Source organism: Octopus bimaculoides, chromosome 4, assembly GCF_001194135.2.
Source record: "Octopus bimaculoides isolate UCB-OBI-ISO-001 chromosome 4, ASM119413v2, whole genome shotgun sequence".
Classification (NCBI taxonomy): Eukaryota; Metazoa; Mollusca; class Cephalopoda; order Octopoda; family Octopodidae; genus Octopus; species Octopus bimaculoides.
The window spans coordinates 141607716-141609158 of NC_068984.1; the positions used below are offsets into that span (position 1 = coordinate 141607716).

The 1443-nt window shown below is 35.8% G+C and overlaps 1 protein-coding gene across 1 annotated transcript in view; it reads left to right on the forward strand.

Annotated features, from left to right (window-relative positions):
* The window catches only part of LOC106872022 (uncharacterized), a 23113-nt gene extending 21707 nt beyond the window's left edge, over nucleotides 1–1406 (forward strand). Inside the window, exon 8 of the mRNA XM_052967693.1 lies at nucleotides 1105–1406. Coding sequence (XP_052823653.1) covers nucleotides 1105–1160 — 56 coding nt within the window. The 3' untranslated portion in view covers nucleotides 1161–1406. The remainder of the gene's footprint in view (nucleotides 1–1104) is intronic.
* The last annotated feature ends 37 nt before the right edge of the window (nucleotides 1407–1443 follow it).

Genomic DNA, 1443 nt, shown 5'->3' on the forward strand with positions numbered 1-1443 from the left:
GTACTCCACAGATATGCGTATACTTAACGTAGTTCTCAGGGAAATTCATCGTAGCACGGAATGTGGCAATGCTGGCCCCTTTTGAAATACAGGTACAACTTATTTTTGCACATATATATTATGTATGTGTGTGTATATATATATATATATGTGTGTGTGTGTATAAATATACATATATATATATATATATATATATATATATATATATATATATATATATATCCGTTATTCGACTCACACAACTCTCACGCATGTGTATATGTGTGGCTGGCTAAGATGTGTGTGTAACAATATTAGTGGTACTTCTTTGTATTTTAATATCTTGAAAACAAGCGACGATTGTCAAATCAAGAGATAAGCCATTATTCTCTTGTTGATATCTCTAGCAACAATAGATACTCCCCCCCCCCCACACACATACACACGTACACACACACACATGATCGCACACATATATGTCCCGGGCAAGACATTAAACTGAATCTCAATGAAAGATAAAAAAATAGAGAAATAGAAGTCGGCTCTCATCGTGTAGAAGTTCCAGCCATGACCATTTCATCGATATTGTTCAAAATATACTTTATTTTAGAAACGGTAGGGTGATCTAAGGCAGAGATGGTTATTATTTCTAGCAGGTTTGCAGACTGCGTAAAGGTTTGCTTATCGTATCTCGTATATGCATGTGAATATGTGTGTGTGTTTGTATGAGTTTGTGTATGTATATGTGTGTATATGCGTCTGTATCTATGCGTATATATTTCACAGTTTTCCCATACATTATCCTGTGATGCAATTTGACATATCACCATTAATGTTTCTTTGGGTCATTTGGTGTTTCGTATCTTTCGACATCAAACGCCTCCACCCAGGAGACACAGAAGACCCTGGAGACCCAGGTGACACTGGAGATCCAGGTGATCCAAGTGACCCAGGTGATCCAGCCGAGATTGATCACGCCTCGGCTTGAGTCCAATTAGCATTACCTCTGATTTACGTGTGTCAGTGTGTGTTTGTATATGCATGTGTGTACATGGCTATCACTATATGTCTAAATCATTTACAAAATATCCTTACAATATTTTTCACATTTTTTTTTAATTGCAGTGATTCTTATAGCGTTCACATTTGACGCCGAGACGCCATCAGGCGATAAAATTTAGCTGTGGGTACAATACTGGACGACGTAAACCCCCTAAATTTCAACTGCTGAGCCACGAGACGCGAACGTCACAGAAATATCAAGTTTAACTTCATCCGTGTGCAAACCCAGAACATATTTAAACATGTATGTGATAGGAATTGAACTCCATTTCATGGATATTCATAATATTCTTCAAAACGATAGTCTTTCTGGCTTACATGACAAAGTAAATGAATATACATACATACATACATACATACATACATATATATATATATATATATATATATATATATATATAT